Here is a 22075-nt window from a genome sequence, read left to right on the forward strand (position 1 = left end):
TTCTCAGCCAGCCAAAGTGCTGACCTCAACCTTGACCTTGTTGGCAAGAGCAGGCCAGTGAGCCTCAGGGCTGGAGGGGGGTTGCTGGTGCAGAGCTGGGGGTGGGATTTGCCCCGCCCATGGGGTTGATGTCACAAAGGGCCCAGCCTCCGCTCTGCAGGGGGTGTCTGCCCCTGGCCTGGCCCCACTGCGGCAGTGTCCCCCTCCCCCCACCCCTCTCCGTGGAGGCACCCACCCGTCCCTGAGAGCTGGTACTATGAAAAGGTAAAGTCGCCGGGCAGAGCCGCGCCCGGAGCCAGCAGATTCCAGCAAGGCCCCGGCCGAGGGACCCACACCAGCTGCTGCCTCCTCCGAGTCCATCCCGGTTCCCCGGGCCCCCGCGCCCACCTCACCTCTGCCCCCGCCCTCCCCTCGGCATGGCCAACTACTACGAAGTGCTGGGGGTGCAGCCGAGCGCCTCCGCGGAGGACATCAAGAAGGCCTACCGCAAGCTGGCCTTGCGCTGGCACCCCGACAAGAACCCCGACAACAAGGAGGAGGCCGAGAAGAAGTTCAAGCAGGTGTCCGAGGCTTATGAGGTCCTGTCCGACTCCAAGAAGCGCTCCGTGTACGACCGCGCGGGCTGCGACAGCTGGCGGGCCGGTGGGGGGGCCAGCACCCACTACAGCAGCCCCTTCGACACCGGCTACACCTTCCGCAATCCCGAGGACATTTTCCGCGAGTTCTTCGGAGGCCTAGACCCCTTCTCATTTGACTTCTGGGACGTCCCTTTCAACAGTGACCGTGCGGGCCGGGGCCACGGCCTGAGGGGGGCCTTCTCAGCGGGCTTCGGCGAGTTCCCGGCCTTCATGGAAGCCTTCTCGTCCTTCGACACCCTGGGCCGGGCCGGGGGTGGCGGGGCCAACCGCGCCACCTTCTCGTCCACGTCCTTCGGCGGCTCGGGCGCCGGCAGCTCCGGCTTCAAGTCGGTGATGTCGTCCACTGAGATGGTCAACGGGCACAAGGTCACGACCAAGCGCATCGTGGAGAACGGGCAGGAGCGCGTGGAGGTGGAGGAGGACGGGCAGCTCAAGTCGGTGACCATCAACGGCAAGGAGCAGCTCAAGCGGGTGGACAACAAGTGAGCACCGGCCGACTCCCCGAGGTCGCTCTGGCCTGCCGCCCACCGTGCACACACCACTTGCGTGGCTGGTGGTTAATAAACGCACCAAGTGAGTTCATGGAAACAACTAGCCCCGATGTGTGGGGTGTGGGGACCTGATGGGCCGCTGGGGGGTGCAGCCCCCATACGGGGGAGTGTGTATGCTAAGGCCCGCGGGCGCCCCCTCCGCCTGGGCTGCGCTAGTGGGAGGTGGTGCACGCGTGGGTGATCTGTTGTGATCTCTTGTCTGTGTCGTCGGGTTTGGCATCTGTCCATCTCAACCCAGCCCTGTGCCTCTGTGCCTGCCATCGGCTCTCTGACGGGAGACATGCCTCCAGCTCTATGTCTCACTCCCAGCCCTCTTGGTGACTTGTCAGGCAGCCAACCTGCCAAACCCAAGTCTCATCACTTTGCCTGCTTTGCTGCAAGCCTGAGGTGGCTCCCTCTGCTCTAAGGGTAAAGACCTCAGTCTTCGTCCTCCCAGGGAGGCCAAGCCACGGTGGCTTGGCCCTCCACAACTTCCTGGTCTCCCCTCCCTGCAACCCTCATTCTCTGAGCTCCAGACACACTGGCCAACACTTCAGTCCTCCACGGAACCAAATGCCTTGCAACCTCAGGGCCTTTGCACATGCTGTTCTTCCTGGTCTATGCCCTCTCATCTCGAGGCCTTTGCTTAAGCATCCCTTTTTTAAGGAGGCCTTCCCCAACACCACTCTTCTGAATTAGTTCTCCACTTACCCCACACTAAAGGTCCCTCACCTGTTTTGCCCCAGCCCTTAGGGTTGTCTGTGGAACCACCAAGAGATATGTGCCTTCCTGAATACACTGCAGGCCCAAGGGACACAGGACCTGTGCCTGCCTCCTCGCTCGCTGTATCCCTAAAGTCTAGAGCTATGTCTGGCACTAAGAAGAATGTCTTCTAATGTCTGGCATTAGGAGAATGAATATTTCCAGGTGTGTGTGTGTGAGAGAGAGAGAGAGAGAGAGTGTGTGTGTGTTGGGGTACTGGGGGATGTGTGCTAATCCCAGGCAGGCCAGAGCGAGACTGATTGGGAGGAAATGGCTGTTGGAGCAGGAGATGTGAGGTCCTGGGTCCTGTTTAGGACTCAGAAATACAGTTTGGGGTGAAGATTTTGCTTGCCTCTGTAGAGCTCATGGCTGGGCCCCTGGGCTGGACTTCAGGGCAGGCTATCTGCGCGGTGTTCTAGTGGTAGGTTCTACGAGCCAGAGAGGTGGTGGGCATCTTCTGAGCAGTTTCCTGGGCTGTGGACAGAGGGACAAGTAGGAGAGAAAGTGAGGCCAGCTATAGGCAGACCAGACCATGGACACATACAAGGCTTCCTGGCAGGTGTTCTGAGGACTGGGACCCTGTTGTGTGATTTCCCAAATAACCCTTAAGTAACCCTACATGGTGTGGGGTGGAGAGTTGGGGGGGTGGGACTGTAGCCTGAGGGTCATGTGTGTGGACACTGTGCACACATTTTTGTCTGTATCTGTATAGCACAGAGAAGGGGAGGGTGGTTGCTTTCAGTCTGCTGCCCCAGTAGACCATAAGGTCCACAAATACAGGAGCTCTGATCCTGTTCTTCGTTCACCTCCAGCCTCTAGCCCAAGGCATAAATGGAGCAGATACTCGGTAAATACTTGTTGTTGTATGTTCGTGTGGGTGTCCTTGTATGTGTTTGAGCCTGAGTGGGATCTCTATAAACTGGGCCACAGGGCTCTGTCCTCAGCCTTGTGTCCTCCATGAGGCACTAAGGCTTTGAAGGAGCACAAAAGGCACAGACTTTACGTTCTCAGACATGCTCAGTTGGGAGGCTGCAGAACTGTTGTCCACATCAGAAATAAGATGAGCAACCCTTGAAACTGGAGTGACTATCGTAATTCTGCCTTATAGAGAAGGAGGAAGTCAGGCTGGGGAGACCTGGCTGTGTCAGCCATGTGTGGACATGGAGCTGGAGATCTTAGTGGGCCACAAGCTTTGTGTGACCAAGGGTGTTAATGAGGAAGTGCCCAGGAAGTTGTGTATGCTCTCGGGGAATGGATAACTCTTCTGTTCAGAATTCTGATCCCGCTTTGTGTTCAGTTCCAGGCCCTGCTCAGGGAGATGGGCAGGAGCAACCTGGAGTGGGTTCAGAAGGGTGGCTAGGGTGGGGAGAAGGTTGAAGACTTCATCCTAGGAGAAGCTGGGGAGACTCAGCTTGGAGAAAGGCAGCCTCATGGATTCCATTTGCTGTCCCCAAGTCTCTGCAAGGCTCCTGCAGGCCAGGAGAGCAGATGGGTCTGAGGCCCAGGACTCAGGCCTCGGAGTCACCAGAAGGGTTGGGTGTCACAAGGAGCGGGTCCTAGTCCTGTGGAACTGGAGCTTTCTCTAAGTCAGAGCAAGGCCGGTTCCCCTAAGGGGAGTGAGCTTCCAATCACGGGAGGGGTGACAGGGCTGAGTCCTGATTACCTGTGGGCCCACCGAGTGCCAGTCTTTTTAAAAATATCGTTTAAGCATACTTCTATTTTGAAACAATCCCAAGTTACAGATGGGTCATGCACTTTTTTTTTTAAAGATTTTATTTATTTATTTGACAGATCACAAGTAGGCAGAGAGGCAGGCAGAGAGAGAGAAGGGGAAGCAGGCTCCCCGCCGAGCAGAGAGCCCGATGTAGGGCTCCATCCCAGGACCCTGGGATCATGACCTGAGCCGAAGGCAGAGGCTTTAACCCACTGAGCCACCCAGGCGCCCCTCGGTCATGCACTTTTAATTCAATGCAAATCAAGAAATATGTATTGAGCACTTACTATATGCCAGGCACAGTTCTAGGTGCTGGGGATATAGCAATGGGCGAATCGGATCCCTGCCTGATGGGACAGATGTTCTACTGGGGAGACAGAAAACAAGCAGGTGTTTAGAACCTTGTCCTGAGTCATAATGAATGCTAGAGAGGAAATACAGGTGCGTAACTCATAGATGAAGGATGGCGTCAAGGGTGTGGGCACAGGAGTGTTTTGTCGGGTGCTTCTGGGAGGCCTCCTGAGGAGGAAATGGGAGTGAAAGTGAGATTGTGGACCATGTAGTTATCTGGGGGGAAAAGCATTTCTGGGCAGGGGAACAGCAAACTCAAAACCCTGCCCTAATGAGGAACAGGTGAAGGCAGATAGACACAGTGCCATTTAATGCCCACACTGTCCCAGATTGGATGCTGCCCCATGTCACATAAGAGGAAACTGAGGCACAGAGAGAAGAGTCACGTAGCTGGCAGGTGGCTGAGCCAGAATTTCATCCCAGGTGTTTTGACTCCAAAGGATTTACCTTTCAAATGATGATAACAGTAACGATAACCATAATAACCATAATAAGTACAGCAACCAAGGTCAGTGTGCCTGTGTGTGTATGTGTGTGCATGTACATGTGTGTGTGTCTGCGTGTGCACACGTGTGCGTCCCTGCGTGTGCACATGTGTGCGTCCCTGAAGGACTGGCATGCTGGCAACTCCTTGTTCCTTGGGGGGCTGGAGTGGAGCCAGAAATGGAGGTGATTCCAGGTGCCAGGGTTCAAGGCTGGTTAATGACAGGGTGTCTGGTTCCCAGGCTGGGAAGAGGGGATTGTGAGTGTGGCCAGGAAAGGTGCTGTGAGTGCTGATTGGGCTGGGACCTGAGCAGATTTTGTTCATCTATGCATCTCAGCTCCCAGCTTGGCAAGTTGTAGGTATCCATCCAGTAACTGATGGGAAATGGAAGAAGGTGGGAGTACACTGTTCCAGGGAACAGCAAGAACCAAGGGGTGTGCTCAGGGGAGATAGCCTGTGGAGATCATGAGAGGAGAAGCTCGAGGGGAGGGCAGGACCTGGTCAAAAATAGACCTGGGAGGAATTCATCCCCATTTCCAGATGGACAGCTAGGCGGAAGGACACCCATAGTGGTGGCAGGGAGGCAGGGCTGGAAGCCTAGAAGTGGCCTGGATGCTTTTCCCCCAGGGGAACCTGTTGAAGGCTTTTACTAGTCAAAGTCAAAGGGCATCACCCCAAGATCTCTAGGGGTTGCAAAGCTCCTCAGGTGCTGCAAGTGCCCTGGCCAAGGGGACACAGTAGGTGACCTGGCTGTTGGCCACACCTCCAGGCCAGCCTAGCCTCTGGCTTCTCGAATCCTGCCTCCAGGAGCCCCTGGGACAGGCCAGCAGCTGGAGGTCTCCTAACCATGTTACTGGAGAAACAGGAGAGCCCCCATGACGCACAGAAGGTTGCACCCCAGCTCCCAGCCCTGCAATGGGACTAACTTCATCAAAGCCCCAACTACAGCATTAACCACCTGACCTGTGCCCCTGCCGACCTGCTAATTTCACCAATTACTGGCCAACCGCGGCTGCATCAAGTGGGCCCGCTTAGCTCCGACAGCTGCTGGGCCAATTCAATTATGGCCCAGCAGCCCAGGCGGCTGCGTGGTCCTGGGGCTGGGTGCATGGTGGAGAGCTGGGTGCAATGCCCAGACCTGGGTGCTTGCAAGGCTCTAGTGCCTAAATGCCCTCAGGGTCCCAGGGCCAAGTCGCTGTCTGCACTCCCCTCCTTTCACCAGCTTGGCCCATGAAACCGGTACTCTCCCTCTCCAGCCCCGACCTACGGTAGATCTTGACATTCCCCTTCCTAACTCCTCCCAGGGCTGCCGATCACCTGGCTAAGCGTGCGCCGTGTCCGTGACCGCTTTGCTGAATCCTGTCTCAGCCCTTAGCTCCATTTGCCACACTGATAAACCCGAGCCCAGACAGGTTGATGTGCAACTAGGGATGGGCCCCCAAAATCAAGTTCAACTCCCTGAACGGGCATTCGAGGCCCCTGCTGTGTTTCTGGCCGCACATGTCACCCGCCGTGGGCACCGACTGCCCAGCGTCTGCGTCCTGTGCCTTCTGTCCCTGCGCCTGAGCCTCCCTTCTCATCTCCTGTGGGCCTGCTAAATTTATCCTTGGGGGCCTCACTCCAAGTCGCCTCCTTGGGGAGGCCTCACCAAGCCCTGCAGGAGCAGGACAGTCTGGCCGAGGGAGCCTCGCCTTCTGGGCCTGGCTGTGTGCCAGGTGCAGAGACTGTAGTGGTGAGGAAGCCCGGGGAGGGGGGCGCCCACAGAGCCCCCACAAGCCAGCACGCACACCCTGGCCTGGATGGGCTGGTTGGGCCTTCTCATTCAAGAGTGCCCCAAGGTGGGGGTTACGTGGAGGGCCCTTTCCTGGCCCAGCCTCAAAGTGGCTCCTAAGGGGGGAAGGGCCCACTTTCAGAATGTAGCTCTTTACTCCCATTGCTGCCTCCTGGATCCCCCACCATTCCCCCGGGCATTGCGCCAGCCTCCTCCTTGGTCTCCCTGCCTCCCCCGACCCCCGTCCCCTCCTTCATCCTGTTCTTATCCCAGCAGCCAGAAGGATGTTGTGAAAAACAGTTTGAGGAGATACTCAAAGTAAAAAGCTAAAGTTCTCATGGCAGCTACAAGACCCTGCATTATCGGGCCCCCAGGACATCTCTGGCTTTCCCGGCTACTTGCTCTGCGCCAGCCCCACCTGCCACCTCCCCATCCAGCACACGTACCTGTCATGCTTCTGTCTCAGGACCTTTGTGTTGACTGTGCCCTCTGCCTGGAGCCCTCCTCCCAGAGTTCCATGCATCCCCTCTCTCCACACCTGCCTTCAGGTCTTTATGCATCTCCCCATGCCCCCCTCATCTCTGTGCTATAGTCCTGCCTCAGGTCTCTTGCACATACTGACCTCACTGCCTGAAACACCCCTCACCGCTTAGCCCTGCCCAGCTACCTCCTACCAACAGCCTCTTCCCCGATGCCGCTTCTGCAGGTAGACCTCAGACTTAGGCAGGCTCCCCCCCTCCCCCCTCACTCCAGGGTCCCTACATCCCTTCTGGGCCCTGGGTCCCTGGCTGTCTGAAGGGACCCAAATCTTATGGGGAAGGAGTGGCCCCCCATCAATGGCTGGACAAGATGGCTTCCCAGTGTGTCCTTCTGGCGCTAGGATTCAGTGACCCTGGAGCATTTTACAAGTCAGGGCACCAAAGCCCAGGGGAGGAATGCTCCCTGGTTCCCAGAGCAAGTGGAGAGTCAGGTCTGCAACCTCTCTGCTAGCAGTAGCCTCAGGCCTGGCCAGGGAGCATCATCCCCACTGGGGTGTTTCCACCAGAGTCTGGTTTCTGCATGGACTCGGGGCGGGGGCAATGTTCTTAACCCTACTGAGTCCCTACTTTGTCCACACAATTCCCTGATGGATTTGCACCCACAGCAAGAAAGAGATACAGCTATTTGTCCCCATTTTACAGATGGGGAAACTGAGGCCCAGGGGGTTAGAGACTTGGCCAAGGTCACACAGCCACACTGGAAGCTGCTGCTGCCCTCCACATCCTCTCCCCCTGCACCCAGGGCCTGGGGCGGGCTGGGTGGGGCCCAGGCAGCCTCTGCCCTCCCTCCCTCCCTCTGGCCAGTCGATGTTATCGCAGCTGATTTAATTTCAAAGACGGATTGAGCCTTGGCGGGAGGGAGAGAGGCTAATCGCAGCCGCCATCTGCCCCGTTGTCATGGGGATGGGCTCCCAGCAATTGTGCAGGGGCTGGACCCAGATAAGGGCAACACAGTGGGCTGGAGGGGACCGCAGTGGGTGGGGTGGGGATGGGCAGGAAGATGGGGAAGCAGGGCCTGGGGAGAAGGAAGGAGAGACCCACAGACCCAAGAGATGCAGGGATACAGAAGCACAGGGGCACAAAGGTGTCAAGGGGCTGGAGGAGAGAGAGCTCAAGATGCCTGAGCGCTGGGAGACACGGAGACCGGAGACCGAGAGACCCTGGGAGGCAGTGGCCCAGTGATGGCTGAGCAGAGCCTCGGGGCAAGGCTGGTGATTGCAACAGGGATGACAAGGAGGTCTTGCCCACAGCCTCCTGGCTAAGCACCTAAACCGTTTGCTCCAGGGCCCCGCTGAGCCAGGCTGCCTAGCCCTGCTGTGGCCTCCCAGGGCAACGCCACCGCCAGGGGCTTGGCGGGACGTTCAGAGTTCAGACCGCCCCCCTCCCCGCTGCCCCACCGCCACGACAGGGTCCCAGACCCCAGAGTTCCTCCCTGGCTAGGCAGGGTCCCAAGCTCGACTCGGAACTGACACAGCAGCTCCTAATACCAAAGAGCTACCCTAGCCCAGAGTCTAGCTTTTAGGACATAAATTTGCCAAGTCGACAATGGTCTTTTCCTGGGGATGGAGGGAAGGTGCTGAGCACCTACTGTATGCTTTGTTCTCCAAATGTCAGTCCCATCACTGCAAGTCCCCGCCCATTGTGCAGGACAGGAATTTGGAAAGAGAGCTCCCTCTGTAACTTACGCAACAAATACGAACCCAGCACCCACTGTGGGCCAGGCCTGCGAAGGTGCCGGAACGATGTCGGGGCTCCGCTCTGCCGCCCTCACTGCCTATGCTCCACCTTCCCCGGGCGCGGGGACACGTCTTAGCTCCATACTCCAGGTGCCCCCGCCCTGCTGAAGCTCTAGCACATTCCACTGGGGCTGGGCGCCTTTGCAGCGGTTGGCACCTCTCTGGGAACCCACAGCGAATCAGCAACTTTACGACAGCAGTTTCCTGGGGCAGCTCAGACCCAGCCCGTTGGACCCAGCGATGCCCTCCCCTGACCCTCTGCTGCCGTTGGGTCAGGACTCTGCATCAGAGCCGCGGAGCCGAGAGACGCTCTGTCCAGCGCCCAGGTCAGGAGGGGCTCAGGAGGGCTGCCTTGTCTACCTCCAGGGAGGCTCAGACTTCAGATCCGTACACCTACTGTGTGCAGGACGCCCTTGATGGTCCACATCGTGGGGAGCTTCCACGGCGGACCTGACCGCGCCCCGGCCTCCTCCCTGAGTTTTGGGCTGCCAGCACCTTGGTGCCGGAGGTGGCCTTTCAGGGACAGCTCCTTTGACCTTGTCAGTCCCCTGACAAGGGGTTCCCGTCCTCAGAGGAAAACAAGTCACTTTGTTTTTCACTGAAGGCCATGATCATTCCTGATTTGTTCTCCTATCATCTGTTCCTGCACGGCTAAAGTCCAAACTCCCCAAAATGGCTTGCAGGAAAATACAAAATCTCTTCTGGCTTCAGGACAAATTGTAACTTCCCACTGTGCACGCAGGTGGAGGTCTCCAAGCGCCTCTTCAAGACCCAGAACAAAGGGCCAACACCTGCTGAGACCCCTGGGTCCAGCCTCCTCCTTACCATCTCCTACTTCCCTCTTTTAGCCACAGGAGGTGATGATGTGTTCACTAACTAGCTTACTGTCACTGTGAAATACACATTACACAGAATTTACCATTTTAACCATTCTAAGTGCACAGATCTGCGGCAGTAAGAAACCTCACATGGTTGTGCCATCAACCCCACCATCCGTCTCCAGAAATTTTTCATCCCCTTGAACTGAAACTCTGTCCCCACTGAACACTGACTCTCCACTCCCCTCCCCCAGCCCCTGGCAGCCACCATCCTGTTTTCTGTCCCTGCGAGTCCGGCGACTCTAGGGATCTCATGGGAGCGGAGTCATATAGGATTTGTCCTTCTGTTGGGCTTCTGTTTATTGCTTGGACTTGCCCTCTCTCTCTTGACCCGGGTGGGGAGACGTGTCGGTGGGGGACAGCAGGCGAGGTTGGACCCCCGCCCAGGGGCTTTAGTGAGAAGCAGTATTTGGGAACAGCTTCAAAGACCTCCACCACCTTCGGGGCGCCTGGGTGGCTCAGTGGATTAAGCCGCTGCCTTTGGCTCAGGTCATGATCTCAGGGATCGAGCCCCGCATCGGGCTCTCTGCTCCGCAGGGAGCCTGCTTCCTCCTCTCTCTCTGCCTGCCTCTCTGCCTACTTGTGATCTCTCTCTCTCACTGTCAAATAAATAAAAATAAAAAATCTTTAAAAAAAAAAACAAAAAAACAACAACAACAACAACAACAACAAAAAAAGACTTCCACCACCTTCGACGTCTGCGGCAATGCTCCACGGACGAGTTTGTATGACAAATCTGAAATTTATTTTGTAGCTCGTGCCTATTATAACAAATTAAAAACATATAGAATATAAAATAAAAACACCCCCAAAGACACGCCCCACAATTGGCTCCCCAGAGAGTTCACTGGTGGCAGTTTTCTGAGTGTCATAGCCAACATTATGGAAAACTGTATGGTACGTGTTTCTCTTTTTCCCTTTAGCCAACATGGGCATTATTTTACACATGTCATAATAGCTCTCGTTTTGTCCACAGTATTTCGTGGACAGTGGCCGCCCTCCCTGGCGTGTGAAGCAGGCTCCAACAAGTGGGGAACCTCACCCCATTGAGCGGAAGGGGAAGCGGGGGGGGGGGGTGCGGGGGGGCGTGGGGGGGCAGGGAGTGAGTTGTTCAAGCTCACCTGAGAGGAGGAAGAGGGGTGTGGCCCGCTCCTAGGTTGGCTGGAGCAGCAGCCTCCTGCTGTCTTTGGGCTGGGACTTCTCCCCTGGGGACAGCACAGCTGCTCACTAGCCCAGGGACCTGCAGGCCTCAGCCCCATCTCAGCTGGGCTATTTCTATCACCACCAGAGTTCAAGTGGGTAGAGTGAGGACAATCCAGCCCTGGGCCAAGTCACCTTAGCCTTCTGAGCCTCAGTTTCCTCATCTGACAAGTGAGGCATTACCATCCACTACGTGGTTCCCCTCGCACTGGGATTGCGGGGCACTGGGGCTGGCCTAAGGGTAGGGGAGTGGGCTTGCTTCCTGCCGCCCCATAAACCACCCTTCCAGGCCCCTCAGGCGGCCGCTCATACCTCTCCTGACTTCTAGATGTCTCTTGCTTTGCAATCCATGGCTCTCCCTTTCTTTAGGACTTCTCAGGGAAGGAGACTGGAATGGTTTCCTCCGGCTGCTATCACAGATTACCACAAGTTTAGGGTCTTTTTTTTTTTTTTAAAGATTTTATTTATTTATTTGACAGAGAGAGATCACAGGTAGATAGAGAGGCAGGCAGAGAGAGAGAGAGAGGGAAGCAGGCTCCCTGCCGAGCAGAGAGCCCGATGCGGGACTCGATCCCAGGACCTGAGATCATGACCTGAGCCGAAGGCAGTGGCTCAACCCACTGAGCCACCCAGGCGCCCCCAGTTTAGGGTCTTAAAACAGCACACATTTATCCTCTCACGATGCAGGCCAGCGTTCTAAAGCGGGTCTCACTGGGCTAAAATCAAAGTGTCGGCCGGGCTGGGTCCCTTCTGGAGACTGGGGCAAAACTATCTCAGTGTCCTTGAGGCCGCCTGCATTCCTTAGCCTGAGGACACATTCATTCTCCGTCTTCTCCAACATCTCGGATCGCTCTGACCTGCCGGCTTCTCTGTGAGTCTTGTGGTTACACTGGATGGACCTGGATAATCCAGGATGATTTCCTCATCTCGAGACCCTTAATCACATCAGCAAAGTCCCTTTTGCCACCTAAGGTAAGAGGCAGGTTCTGCGGTTTAGTACAGGGACATCTTCGGGGGCTGTGACTCGGCCCACCACAGGGCCTGGAGAGAGAAAGGGGACAGAGAGGTTGGTAAGGGGCCGGCTATGTCCCACACCCCTGTCTGGGACTTGCTTCTCCATCTGCCGAAGCTGTCCCTCTCTCCTCTCCCCTGGCACTGGGAGCACCTCCCCGCCCGTGGGCCACCCCCAAGACATTGCTGCTTGCCCGATAAGCCCAGGCATTATTCATCCCTTCGACTGAATGCTGTGAATGGTCTGCGCACAGGTCTTGATGAAGGCCCAGGATCATAGTACTGAGCTAGTCCCCGACGGGCATCCCAGGATGCCGATAGACTGTGGGACGTGTGAAGGGGCAGTGTGGCTTTAAGAAAAGGTTTGAGCATAGCCTCCATCAGCATCTCCGAGGGGTCTGGGGTCCAACCAAGGTTGATCGTGATCTCAGATGACATCTCTGAACCCCCCAAACCCCCCAGAGCTGCCTGACTCCCTGTCCTCTGCCCCTGGCACTCCCTGGCTTGGTGAGATCTGGCCGGTGGAATAGGCTTCTCCTCCAAGGGCTTGGGAGGCATGGGAGTTGGGCAGCGCTGGGCCAGGGCCACCCCGACCGCCAACCACACCGTGCTGTCACACCCCAAAGCAGGAACCTGGCACTGCCAGCCCCTTGGCCCCCCAGGCGCCGTGGTTATGCCTGCGGTCACCCGAGCAGCCGGTCAGGAAACCCCTGGGGTCGTGGGGTTCTGGGGTGGCAGCAAGGGTATGCACAAGCCATCTTCTCCAGGAGCTCTGGCTGCCCTTTGCCACTATAAACCTTTGCCATGCCTCCAGCCACGTGGCTCCCACCCCCAGAGCATCCTTCCAACCCTTCCCCATCACGGCCAAGGAGAGCGCCACCTTCTTATGGCCCGTGGTCCCCCCGCCCCGTGTCTCCCTCCTTTGGGACCACGGGAATCAGTCTGTCTTCACTTGCAGGTCCCTGAAGGTCTTCTACCTGGCACCCGGGGGGCTGGGGACCGTTCCTGCTCTGTCTCCAGCTTGCCCTGCATGGTAGTGACTGCTGAGTGGAGAAAGCGTTCCCCAGCATGACTAAAGGAGACAGGGCTGGTGTCTCAAGGATCCCCGTGACTAGGGGAGGGGATGGGGTCCCTTCCCCACTCTTGGTGGGGCCCTCCACCCACATGGCCCCGGAGCCCAGGCCTTCGACAGAGTCCCTTTAGGAAAGAAAAGTAAGGGCCTTAACGACAAGTGACTGCTTCCCATACTTGTTTTAAATTGACATGTAATTAAAAAGTTAATCGTTAATCAGGCTTACTGATCACCCGCCAGTTGCCGGCCCGGAGAGGCTGGCCGGTGGGTTCACCCGTGGGTCTGACCGAGCAGGATCAGTAGCACTGCCTCTGTTCAGACTTGCTTGGCTGCTGTTCTTGCTGCTGCTGGGCTGGATCTTCTCCCAGAAAGCCTGGCTGAGGCGGGAGTGTGGGTGCTGCTCAGATCCAAGGGTGAGGCTGGGGGTGGCGGTCTCGGGCTCTCCATGGCAGTGGCTGCTGGCCTGGGCGCTGCTTCCCTGTTCTCCTTACTGCCTTGGGCTCCAGAACGTGAATCTGTCGGGCTGCACCCCAGTAGCCTCTTCCTGGATGGCCCACGGGGCCACTCACGCCCAGTGCCAAGAATGAACTTGGTACTTTCCTCCCCAGATCTGATCCCCATTCTGTGTCCCTTCTAAGGGATGGTCTTTCCGTCCACTTGGTGGCCCACCCATGCACCTGGAAATCATCTTGAGCTCCCTCCTCTCAAGACTCTTTGTCCTGTGGATTCTTCTTCTCTATGCTCTCTGCCACTGCACTGGTCTAAGCCATCATAAGTCCTGGGGAGAGCATTCCCTGAAGCGAGCACAGAATGTGCAAAGGCCCTGAGGCAGCAGCATTCACTAAAAAGCAAAGAATGGGGACACCTGGGGGGCTCAGTTGGTTAAGTATCTGCCTTTGTCTCCAGTCATGATCCCAGGGTCCTGGGATGGAGCCCTGCATTGGAAATCCCTGCTCAGTGGGGAGCCTGCTTCTCCCTCTCCCCACCCCCCACCCCCATTCATGCATGTGTGTGTGTGAGCGTGTGCGCACACACATGCACACATGTGCACTCTCCCTGATAAATAATTAAAAAAGGAAATATTAAGCAAAATATAATCTACACTAAAACTAAATGAGTGCATGAAAAGCAGAGAATGGAGTGAGAAGCAGTGGAAGAAGTAGCCAGATCATATACAAAAACTCATTGGCGCTTTGTCAGGTGGATGGGAAGCCATCACCAGGTTCAACGTCAAGGAGGGCCAACACGTTTCCAACAGATGACTCTGGCTGCCAGGAGGCTGTGGGGGCGTCAGAGTGGAGGAAAGGAGCCCAGGAAGGAGCTCTCCAGGTGAGAGAGGACGGCGGCTTGCAGCAGAGGGATAGTAATGGAGCTGGTACAATTGGCAGAATGTATTTAAAGATGGGACCAATGGGCTTTGATGATGGATTGGATGTAAGGGTGAGAGAAAGGGTCAAGAGTGACTCCAGGGTCTCTGGTGTGGTAAAGCAAATTGTGATTCACTGAGCTGGGGAGCACCATGGGAGGGCAGATTTGTGGAGGGAAATCAAGAGCTCAGTTTGGGGCAGACTGAGCTTGACATGCATGATAGGCAGCTGAGTTAGAGAAGCCCACTTAGAGACGTGATCTGGGGTCCAGGAGAAAGGTCAAGACCTGGATGAGACCGCCTGGGGAGTGATTAGATATGGAGATACGTCCAAGGATACCCCAAGGCCAGAGAGTGGAGGAGGAAGGCAGAGGAGAGTGGGAAGGAATGGGCTTCCTCTCAGCCCATTGCTCTCTATCCCCTTCTGCTCTAGTTAGAGTTCAGTGGTGAGAAGACATAAAAACCCATCACGGCTAATGGCAGCTAAAAGTGGGGAGAGGCTCTACCAAAGGGGGAGAGGCTGGGTCAAAGGAATGAGAAACCCCAATACCGGTGGGAAGGCCAGGAGCCCGGGGAGCTCCCGGATCGAGGGGTGGTCTCTCTGGGTCACTGCTCTGACAGTGCTCCATCCTCGTGTGAGTCAGGTCACGGATCTGTCGGCCACGGATCTGTGGGGGAGGGTGGGCACCGTCGTCACCAACACCGCCATTGCCACCACCATCCCCTCACCACACTGCTGCCGTCCCCACACTGCTGCACGCCGTCCGCCCCGCTACCATCACCTGCACTGCCACCACCATCACCAGGGACCACAGCCCACCCCCACCGCCGTCACCATCACTCCATCACCAGCGCCCAAAGGCCATCGCGACTCACTGCTACTTCACTTACTTCCTCGAAGGAAGATGTGCGTGCCTGCCACGTGACAGGCAGAACCGTGGGCTGTCCCGACTCCGTGAGGAGCAAAGAGTATTTCTACTTGCAAGGGGATAACGGTCCAGCGAGGGAGAGAGGTTTTAACCCAGTAGCCACGACGGACATTTAAGACGGCAAGGGAGAGAGGTGCTGCGGGAGACAGTCAGGATGTTGGGAAAGTCTGGAGGATCTGACCCAGATAGGAAGGTGAGAGAAAGCTGCTCTGAGATCAGAAAGGTAGGAATTCACGGGGTGGGGGTGGATGGGGAAGTACATCAGGCGTGGAGCCTTGGCGTGTGCAGAGCCTTGATGGCAGGAGGGACACGTGAGTCCAAGGGCCAGGAGAAGGCATGGGGGGCTCTGCTCCACACGGTCACTCAGGGACGCAGCCGGGTGGCTTCCTCCAGCTCGCAGCATCTGGAGCAGCTGTCTCCTCAGTTGCCATAGCAGACAAAAAGGGACGGAACAATCTTTTTTTCTCTCTAAAATATTTATTATGGGGGTGCTTGGGTGGCTCTTGGTTTCAGCCCAGGTCATGAGATCAAGGTCATGAGATCAAGCCCCGTGTCAGGCTGCACCCTCAGTGCAGTCTGCTTGCGATTCTCTCTCTCCCTCTGCCCCACCCCCATTCTCTCTCTCTCAGTCGCACGCGTGTGCGCGCACACACACTCTCTCTCTCTCAAATAAAATATTTTTTAAATATTTTGTTTATTTGACAGACAGAGATCACAAGCAGAGAGGCAGGCAGAGAGAGAGGAGGAAGCAGGCTCCCCACTGAGCAGAGAGCCTAATGCGGGGCTCCATCCCAGGACCCCGAGATCATGACCTGAGCCAAAGGCAGAGGCTTTAACCCACTGAGCCACACAGGCACCCCTCAAATAAAATCTTTAAAATATTATGAAGGCTGCCAGGCGTATGTAGAATGGGAGAGAGCAGCGTCATGGGTCCCCATCAGCCATCCCCTGCAACTTCAACAATTACAGCATCTGGCCAGTCTCGTTTCATCTCTATCCCTATCCACTCCTCCAACCTTGGACTATTCTAAAGCAAATCCCTGCTATCATATTATGTCATCCGTAGAGATATGATAAAGACTTAAAAAACGTAACTGGGAAACCTTTATCACACCTAAAAAGCAAAAAATCTTCATATCATCAAATATCAAGTTATTATTCAAATTTCCCTAGTTACTTTCCATTTATTCAAAACGACTTTCAAACAAGAACCACACACTGCATTTGACTAATATGCCTTTTATGCTCTTACGTTTACAAATCCCTCTTCCCCCTGTTTCTCCTTTCACTTCCCTTAGAGAAAGTGGTATTGGACTACAGATTGCCCTAGTTTGGAGTTTGCTAATTGCGTGCCTGTGGTGTTCACGTGTTGCTCTGAGTCCTGTGTTTCCTGTAGTTCTGGAGGCTGGAGATAGGTCCAGAGGCTTGATCAGATCGAGGCAAAAGTTTTGGGCAAGGATGCTTCATAGAGAGCATTGTGTCCTTCCTAAGATATTACTCCTGGAGATACCCAGTGTCTGATCACTTCCTTTTGATGACATTACGACTGGCCAATGGTTCGGGAGTTCTCAGCTTGGCCCATCCATTATAAAGCGCCCCACATGCTTTTCACTAGTAATTTTAAGAACCATTGCTGATCGTGCCTAATTCCACTACTAGAGGGTTGCAAAGTGGTAAAATTCTAGCCTTCCTTTTCATTTATTAGCTAGAATTTTCTGAAAGAGAACTGGTTATTCTGAGAAATAGTTCATAGAAGAAGTGAAAGATAGATGATTGTTTTTCCCTTTATGGAAATTCTTTTTTGGGATAATAAATTGGTTCCTATCACACCCAGTGTTGACAAATAACATTTTCCAGCTACCCTTCTAGGCACATGAATTTTTTTTTTCTTTTTTAGCATCTTTGTGTTTCAGTCTGTTGCAGACTTTCTTGATGTTCTAATTGTCCCACCTTTGGCCAGTGTGGGCGCCCCTGCTAGTTAGCTCCTGAGTCCCATCTTCCCAACCCCACAGACTTTGATCACTCCCCTTGCACTGTGCATGATAAGACACCCCAGATTTGTCTTGAATATTTCCTGCCCTGACCCAGAGCCAGACCTGTTTCCAAGGACCCCGGGTTCCTCTGTGTGGGGCGTGATTTTGAGAGGTCACGGGAATGAAGGCCAGCAAGGGGGTCTGTGGTACAAAGGATAAAAAGGGGTATCTGAATGCCACTGTCCCTGCCACAGGGGTTCAGGGAGGGCAACAGAAAAATAACAGAGGCCTGGGGATGCTTCAGCTTTGCTGCAAAGAACACAGTTGCATGAAACAGGAGTGTGTGATGGCGGGGAGAAAGACGGAGAGGCCAAGGGCAAGGGCTGAGTGATAATGCAATCCCATTGCACTGATAAATTGGTAATTGCAATGGTCCTTGGAAAGGACAGGGGATTGGGTCCAAGGCCCGGGGAATAGATTGGCCTTGGGTGGAAGGGACAGTTCTTCCACAGCACCAGTAGAGAGGAAAGGATGGATATCTCTGGGGTTGCTTGCTTTGAACCAGGCGAGAAGATAGACAGCTGGACAGTTGTGAGAGCCAATATTTAAAATGGCCTCATGGTATTCAGGCCCATGTGTGGTCCCTTCTCACACGGTATAGGCTCATACACGGAACCTGTAGAATATTCTGGAAATAACAGAGTGTGACTTCTGAGGGGAGGTCATGAGAGATGTAGTGGCTTCCATCTTCTGCTCCTGGGTCACTCACTCTGGGGGAAGCCTGCTGTCACGTTCTGAGGACACTCCAATAAATCCAGGAACTGGTGTCAGCTTGCATCCAGGTGAGCGGGCCAGCTGGGGCAGCAGCACCCCCATCCCCAGTCAGTATCTTGGTTGCAACCTTGGGAGAGACAGGAGGTCAGAAGCACTCAGCTGAGCTCCCGGGCTCCTGACCCACAGAAACTGCATGAAATAATACATGTTTGTTGTGACTAGAAGCTGCCAGCTTCTGGCGTGATTGATTGACTGATTGATTTTTTACCACCAATAGACATCTAAGAACATGATTGGGATAAGAGATGGTGCAGCAGAAAGGAGATGGTGGTCAGGGTGTGGACTGTTTGAACAAGGGATCCAGACAAGCATCTAAGAGCCCAGAGGCAGGAGGTGTCTTTCAAATTGGAATGGTCAAGGAACTGACAGGCCAGATATGGGACAGACTGTGGATATTATAATCCTCCAGGAAGACAGGATGCCCTGGGATCCAGGGGAGGTCTGTGGGCTGGGTTCCAAATTCTTCAGTGAATGAGGAGGAGCTCGGGAGATGACATCATGGTGGCAGTGAAGGAGGGGCGGGAGGTTTGGCTCTCAAAAGGGAAGCGTGGACTTTGGTGGGGGAGGGGAGTCTGTTTTTGCATGAAGAGGACGAGTACTATTCAGAATGGAGTGAAGAGGCCAGGAGAAGACCAGCCCAGGGGCGCCTGGGTGGCTCAGCCCTTAAGTGTCTGCCTTCGACTCAGGTCATGATCCCGGGTCCTGGGATCAAGTCCCGCACTGGCATCCCGGCTCAGAGGGAAGCCTGCTTCTCCCTCTCCCTCTCCCTCTGTCTGTGTTCCCTCGCTCATGGGTGTCTCTCGAGCAAATAAAAAAATAATCTTAAAAAAAAAGACCGACCCACGCTCTAGGTTGGGCACAAACGAGAGCCCGGAGATCAAGGTCATCATCGGCACCGCTGGCATCACTCTACGGCCACGAATACCCCCGTCACCGCTGCAGCCACCGTGACTCGGGGCGCGGCGAAATCCTGACCGCCGCCAGCAACATCAGCGTCAACACCAGCACGCGGTTGCCACCGCCGCCCGTGCAGATGCCACTCATGCGATCACGACCAGCACATCCACCCGTGTGACCACCGACCCTGCGGCCACAAGCATCAGCCACCCCCTCCAGCATGGCCTGTGACTGACCTCTGCCGCCACTGCCACCGCCAGCGTTTCCACCACCACCGACTCTGGCATCACGGGGCAAGGCTGCTGGACGCCCGCCTCCACATCCGGCCCTCTCTTCCTCCTTAGAAACGGGGTGTCAGAATCCTCAGTGAGCACAAGGTCACGTGGAACACAGATCACAGTTCCCGGGCTCCCCGGCTGAAGGGATATGAGAAGAAGTGTGGGGGGCTTCCAGGAAGTCTGCTCCGAAGAGGGACAGCCTCTCCTCTCCCTTCTCTTCACGGCGGGCCAGGCAACCATGATCTCTCGCTCGCTTTACTCTACTAGCCTCCTAATGGGTCTTTCTGCTTCCCCTTTGCCTCCTGATTCCATGTAGCACTGGAATGTCCCCAGAAAAGACCTTCCAATAGCTTCCCAATGCATATAGCATAAAATCCAAACTCTTTATTCTGGCTATGAGGGTCTAAGAAATGGAGTTCCTGAGCACATCTTGGTTCCCATCTCCCACCAAACTCCTCTTGCTCACACTTTCTGTTTTGCACCCCTTCTGGAAGCTCTAAGGAGCTAACCTTTTGCTCACCACGGGGCCCTTGCACATGCTGTTTCCTCTGCCCAGGATGTGAACTCTGAGCCAGGTCAGTTTCCTGTTATTTGCTTTGTGGCAAGTATCTTTGTTTGTAACAATATGCTTGTGCAAGTACATGTTGAATACACATTTCTTCCACTAGACTGGAGCATCTATCATGGCAAGGATATGGGGCTAGATGGGGGTATGTGTTTGCTAACTTCTCTTTCTTCAATACCAGAAACAGCACTGGGTATGTGGAAATATTTGTTAAAAAAAAAATAAATGCACAAGTGCATTCATGCTGGCTCACATCTAGAGCTACACTCCACCTCACTTTCCTTCAGGCAAGTTATTAAATTGTCCCTTGACAGTCTCCTCAACTGTTGAATGGGGAGAGCCATAGACTTTTCCTTCTGGGTTGTTTGGAAAATGGAACGAGTTAATATGGATAAGGTGTTTAGAACACATATAAATGTTTGCTGTGGCTGTTTTCCTTCCTCCTGCCCACAGGGTCTGCTTTAATGACATTGGGGCCTTCTCCCACCTCCGGGCTGCTTGCTGGATGTTGCTCTTCCTTGGGGCCCCAGCCAGTTCCCCACATCCCAGCTCCTAGAAGGTTGAGACTGTCCCAATACCTTCCCCCACGCCTGATCATGCCTCCTTGTGTAAAGCTGGGCCCAAAACATGGCCGAGTTCACCCTCAACCCCCCGTCTGGGACATCCTTCCCTGGGCTCAGTGCTAGTCTCTGCAGTCAGAACCAGCCCCGCCTAAATGCTCCTGAGTGCAGCCCCGAGGCTTACAGGATACATAGGGAATTTTTAAAATGTTACTTAATAAAAATTTAACACACTTATTTTAAAAAATACACAACAGAAAAATGGAAAAGCAAAATTGAATCACCATTCCCGAGTCCTACCACTCAGAGCAATCGTCACCAACCTGGGAAGCAGCATAATTCCAGACACCTCCCTGAGAGGCTCGGAAACGTGGAGCTGGGTCACTGGTGTGGAAATGGACCCTATGATGACGGCGGCTTCCCAGGGTTAAAGGATTGCCTTTAGTTTCACTTGGATTTGATCCAAGAGAAAAAAAAGCCTGACATACCACTGAAGGAACTGCTGGTCTGGATATGTGCCAATTGTCATGCTGGTCCACTCTCCTGATGACGTCACGGTACTCAGGTTGTGCAAGCACCCTTGTTATCCTCCTGAGGCACGTGAGGCTTGCCGTATCAGTGAAGACTGTAAGGTTCCGGAGGCCTGAGGCATGCTGGGAACTCCCTCTTGGGGAGAGAGGACAGGCTCTTGCCCCTCCCACCTCCCACCATGAAGAGGCCCCAGCGCCAAGGGACCCCAGGATGCAGCAAACATCACCCTTGGAAATGCAGCCCCAGCCCACTCATCAGGTGATTGCGTGGGCAGGACCCAGAGCGAGCGAAGTGTCTCTCTCTCTCCAGAAGGTTCAGACTGTAGTCAAGCCTGCTCCGTAGTCATATGACCTGCAGATCTCATGGTGGTAGACACGGCCCCAGGTGCAGCTGCTGGCCAGCCCTGGTAAGAGGTTGCTATGTAAACGCTCAGAATGCCGCAGCAGAGCTAGGTCAGGAGCCCAGCTTCTGGAATGCTCCAGGGCCCCTGGAGGGCCTGAGCATCTGGTGATGGGCATCATGTGACCGTGTGACTGGACATGGTCGCCGTCAGATCTACTCGTCATAAGGCGGCCGGGTCCAGCAGCTATTCACGGTGTGACAGATGGGGGAGCTCAGGCTGGAGCTGAGTGCGTCTCTGCATGGGCCCAGCGACAAGGCAGGCTGGGCTCCTGCAGTCCCGATCTCTGGTTCTGCTGCCTCTGCCCACCTGTAGCTCTGGGGGAGGGGGCCCTCAGGTCAGAGGTGGAGGAGAAAATATGAAGGCCAGGCTCACAGATAGGCCTGCAACCAATTATGGGTCTCTGCCATCGGGCGATCCCCGTGGCAGGTCCCGCAAGGAGACTGGTGGGGAGAGATGGCCCTGGAGTGCTGAGTTGCTCGCTGAGGAAAAGAGAAAAGCAGCCTGACGGACAGGGATGTGTGGGCTCTGGGCAATAGGCAGGAGCCTGGCTGGTTGGTCGCATCCTTGGAAGAAGGGAAGACCCGAGCCAAGGAGGTCTGGGGAGTCAATTCCTGGGTGAGCACGGTATGCGTGCATCCAGCTTGGAGGAGAACGGTGACAACCAGGCCCAGACTGACTTGCCCTGGGGCCACTCTGGCTCTGGCACGGTGGGTCTGTGAACAGAGGAGGCACGGCAGCAGGGCAAACTCAGTGCGGGGGCCCCAGCGTGCCACCCCCACTGTGGCAGATGCCCCCCTTCCAGCAGCGGAGACCAGGTCCTTGATGGCGTCACCCCTTGAAGAGGCTGGCCGGCCACCTGATGGCAAATTGGTGGCACTGGGTCCTTTCCACTCCGGAGAGGACGGCAGCTTATCTCTACCAGCACCAATACCCTCTTGGGGGGCCTCTGGGGCTGCCATACCTCCACCAGCATCACCGCCCAGGGGCGCACACGGGTCTGACGGCCATATTTCTTCAGCCAGGGCAGACGGCTTCTCATCTGTTTTCCCATCT

At 55.3% G+C, this 22075-nt stretch overlaps 1 protein-coding gene across 1 annotated transcript; it reads left to right on the forward strand.

Moving 5' to 3' along the window:
* The first annotated feature begins 416 nt into the window (after positions 1 to 416).
* Positions 417 to 1124, forward strand: DNAJB8 (DnaJ heat shock protein family (Hsp40) member B8). Its single transcript, XM_045989660.1, has one exon. It carries the CDS (start codon positions 417 to 419, stop codon positions 1122 to 1124), a length of 708 nt encoding a protein of 235 aa, XP_045845616.1.
* The last annotated feature ends 20951 nt before the right edge of the window (positions 1125 to 22075 follow it).

This window comes from Meles meles, chromosome 20 (genome assembly GCF_922984935.1).
Source record: "Meles meles chromosome 20, mMelMel3.1 paternal haplotype, whole genome shotgun sequence".
Classification (NCBI taxonomy): domain Eukaryota; kingdom Metazoa; phylum Chordata; class Mammalia; order Carnivora; family Mustelidae; genus Meles; species Meles meles.